Source organism: Parus major, chromosome 27, assembly GCF_001522545.3.
Source record: "Parus major isolate Abel chromosome 27, Parus_major1.1, whole genome shotgun sequence".
NCBI lineage: Eukaryota > Metazoa > Chordata > Aves > Passeriformes > Paridae > Parus > Parus major.
In genome coordinates this window covers 2,557,387-2,561,470 of record NC_031796.1, presented here as the reverse complement: position 1 = coordinate 2,561,470, position 4,084 = coordinate 2,557,387, and the positions used below count along the sequence as shown (strand labels likewise).

At 51.9% G+C, this 4,084-nt stretch overlaps 1 protein-coding gene across 1 annotated transcript in view; it reads left to right on the top strand.

Annotated features, from left to right (window-relative positions):
• Positions 1-700, top strand: part of WNT9B (Wnt family member 9B) — an 18,988-nt gene extending 18,288 nt beyond the window's left edge. Inside the window, exon 6 of the mRNA XM_033520019.1 lies at positions 6-700. Within this exon, the coding sequence (XP_033375910.1) occupies positions 6-473 (468 nt within the window). The 3' untranslated portion in view covers positions 474-700. The remainder of the gene's footprint in view (positions 1-5) is intronic.
• The last annotated feature ends 3,384 nt before the right edge of the window (positions 701-4,084 follow it).

Genomic DNA, 4,084 nt, shown 5'->3' with positions numbered 1-4,084 from the left:
TGAAGAACGGTCTCAAAACCACCTGTAAGTGCCACGGCGTGTCGGGCTCCTGCGCCGTGCGGACCTGCTGGAAGCAGCTCTCGCCCTTCCATGAGATCGGGCGGCTCCTCAAGCTCCGCTACGACGACGCCGTCAAAGTCTTCAGCACCAGCAACGACGCCGTGGGGCACTCGGAGCTGGCGGGGCCGCACAGACACGGCCCCTCGGCCAAGCAGCCCCTCCTGCCCCGTCCCACAGACCTGGTGTACGTGGAGGACTCGCCCAGCTTCTGCCGGCCCAGCAAATACTCGCTGGGCACGGCCGGCAGGACCTGCTCCCGGGAGGGCAACTGCGACAGCATGTGCTGCGGCAGGGGCTACAACACCCAGAGCCGCCTGGTGACCTTCTCCTGCCACTGCCAGGTGCAGTGGTGCTGCTACGTGGAGTGCCAGCAGTGCATGCAGGAGGAGGTGGTGTACAGCTGCAAGCAGTAGGGCCGGCGCCCGAGGGGCGAGGAGAGTCCGGGGAGGCAGCAGGGGGACAGGGACACGGCTCTGCTGAGGGCAGAGGAAGCACCGAACGCGGGCTGTGCTCCTCCTGCCTCGGCCGTGAGATGCTGCAGCCTGGGGAGAGCCCAGGGGGAAAGCAGAGGCTTTGTCGGGTGTGGGGTGAGGAAGGAGGGACAGAGCGGGGGGGATGTGGGGACGGTGCAAACGCTGATGCAGCCACAAATGTCCCTCAAGTTCAAACTTGCACTCACCTCTGCGGGAATATCCTCCTTCTCCACGGCCCAGGTGCGCTCCTGGAAGTGCTTTGGGGTGGTGACACTGGGACACTGAGGGCTCTCAGTGCCCTGGCTCCTGCAGAGAAGAGAATTAAGGGACTGAGGAGGCGACAGCCGGACACTGGCTCCAGGTGTGGCAGGGACAGCCGTGCTCCTGCACCAAGGCAGAAGGATCCTGGCAGTGGGGGATTGCCAGTGCCGTTCCTGGGGAGCTGCTGAACCCTTCCTGCTGTGAAATCACCGACACGGTGCTGAATAACCTCATTTTGTGCCTCAGAAATACCAGTTTGCAAACAAAGGGAGCTCACATCCATCACCTCCCAGGTCTGTAAGTCTGGATATTGGACTCCAGGTGTGTTTTAACCACGTTTTAACCTTGCTGTTCCAGGTCTCCTGGAATTGCTCTGTGACAGTGTTTGAGCCACAGCTGAGGGCTGTGGAGTGACCCCTCTGCAGCACATGGCCTCAAAGGGGGGGATTTTTGTGGTGGAGGTTCAGGGTGATGGTGCCAGTTACGCATCTCTCTTCCTCCTCCCTCCCATTAATCAATCAATCACCTTTCTGTCTCATGTGCAGCCCACTCTGCCTGGTGCCCGAGGTGTGCCACACCCCACAGTCCTGTGCCAGTGACAGAAAAAGCTTCTGAAAGGGAATTAGGACCCACAGGAACTGGGGCATCTGGAAAACGAGCAAGTCATGAGTGACAATCCCTGCCCTGAGAAGCTGGGTTTGTCCAGCCCCTGCAGGCGTGAGGGAGGGTGACCCAGGGAAAAGAGCACAGGCTGTTAAAGAGTCATGAGCCCTGACTTTGAACCTTGTTTTTCCCTCTGATTTTTAGCTGAACACACCAGACACAGCCTGTTCAGTTCTTGTGGCTGTGGTTTAGTGAGCAGTTTTGGGAATAGCAGTGAGGCCCCCCTGACCTGGCCACCAGGTGAATGTAGGTGTAGCACAACCTCTCTGGGTGTTCAGCACTCTGACAGTGTATTTCCTGCTCCAGGGTTTTCCTGGTTAATCCTGCAGTGGCTCTGGATTGTCCCTGAGGTAACAAATCTGTATTTACTCAGTCTTGGCAATGGGTACAAACCAGCCAGAGTGGAGATGGGCTGGTGCTGCAAAGAATATGGGAATCCTTAAGCTCAAATCAAAATTCACTGGCAGTGTAAGGGGTGAAGATGCTGCTTTGGGTTGCTAGATGGAAGAAGAATTTCAGGCAGAATTGGGCTGAATTCCAATAGGATGGAGCTCTCCTCAGAGCTGTGGGATCTGCCCTGTGTGCTCAGCTCTGCAGTGTGGATCTGCTGGAGCTGGGCAGCTCAGCCACTCGTTTACAGCTGCTCTGAGCAATCCCTCCTCAGTGAGGAGCGTGTGCTCATGCTCTCTTTACCTTGACTTTGTTGCCCTTTTGGTTTTTACAACTATTTTTGACTTCTGCTCCCTCCAGGGCTGGCACAGGGCAGTCTCAGAGCAGACCAAGCCATTAACTGGCTGTTTGGAGGCCACTCAGACCTTCCCTCTCACCAGCTACAGGTCTTTTAAAGGGCTTATTCCTTTTTATCCCTTTTCTGGCTCAAGTTGACTTGAACTGAATTAAAGAGTTTATGACAGAAATAATACTGCAAATAGGCTTAATTAGCCTTGTTTTTTTTTTTTACCTCCTAAATACCTAAGAGCAGACCATTATTTATATGTTGCTTTTAATCCTTTTGGAGCTGAAATCTTCCCACGAGTCTCAATTTTGAGCACTCAATGAAAAAGTTTCCAAATAAGCTAAAATTGGCATCGTTGGTGGAGTGAGCAGGGAACTCTGGCTGAACTATTGATCCCAAACCCTCTGCCCCACTGACCTTGTGCAACACCAGAGAGGAAGTGAATACCCCATCTCAGGAGGGTCCTTTGGGATCCCATGTCACCACATGGATAATTCCCATTTAAACAGGGACTGTGGCTCAGTGGAAAGAGGTGGGGGCACAGCTGGACCCCATTTCTTGGGAAGCAAGTGAAGGAGACACCACTCTGTCCTCTTGCTCTTATCAAAGCTGCATGGGAGGGAATTGCTGAATAAGAACTGGACAAAACCAAATTTCAGGGAAAATTAAATTTCTTCCTGTACCAAAGGGGACTTTTGGAAATTCTTCATCCTGTGTGGCTCAGAGCTGCTGGAGAAGATCTGAGGAAGAGGGTTCATTTTCTGGTACCACAGGGTGGATTTGGGCTCAGTGGGATGTGGAAATTTGGCATTGGGCTGGAGTGAATTTGGGTTGTTCACTGTTAAGCCAGGTCTGGACAAGGACATCTGATGTCCCCAGCTTTGCTCTGGTTAACTCAGAGCCCTTCATCCCCTCCTGACACTGCTGCAAATCCTCCTGTCCAAGCCCTGCCAGGCAGCACAGCCTCAAGGGCTGGAAACCAAATGATGAACACTGATGGGAAAGAAATCATTTCAAATGCCCCATTTGAGAATTGGGAAAAGACTTGTGCATAGTTTTAGTTTGAGGCAATGCTGATGTTAATCCTTTAGGTGTCCTTCAGCACAAAGTTTTTTAGAGATGGTGCCATGGATAAGGGAGGGACAAAGTTTGCATGGGACAGATATCATGGTGACTTTGGGGTTTTTAATTCATTCAGTTATCCAGGGTGGTTTTGTTGGGTTGATATTCTGAAAGGTGTTTTAATTCAACTGGGAGCAGTGGGAGCAGGGAGCAAAATCTGAGTCTGTTTGGCCTCCTATATTCTTGAATTGTATTTTCCTCTGAACCAAGACCAAGCAGCATCTTGAGCAAAGCTCTTCTGCCACCTCCTGGAGATCTGGGCTGTGAAGATCTGGAAGTCCATTTGGACCTGGGAGAGCTTTTTAATTGTGCCACACACCTTACAATGTACTGCAGATCCCATGGATTTGGTTATATGTGTCAATTACTGGAATGATGGGCTGGAGATACAGGGGGATTGCATTTCAGTCAGAAATCTTCTTGTCAGCAAAGTTGAAACCTCATACCCTGCCTAAAAAAACCCTTTTGCAAGTGAAAATGTACCTCAATGACTACTGATGGTAAAAGTCTGAGCTGCACAGGCTTTGCTGGGAGTGTTTTCGTTTGGACTGAATCTTCTTTGCACCTAAAATCCAAATAACCTGGGAAGAGCCATAGCTCCAATACCCCTAACCAGGGTCCTCACTGCCCACACAGGGGCTACACTGCTCACACAGGTCAGTCCCTGGCCCTGTTGCTGACCCTGTCACTCTGGACTTCCTAGTCCAGCTTTTATAACCTCTCCTGGTGTGTTGTAGTGCTGGGCTTGGTAGTCATGGATGCAGCATGT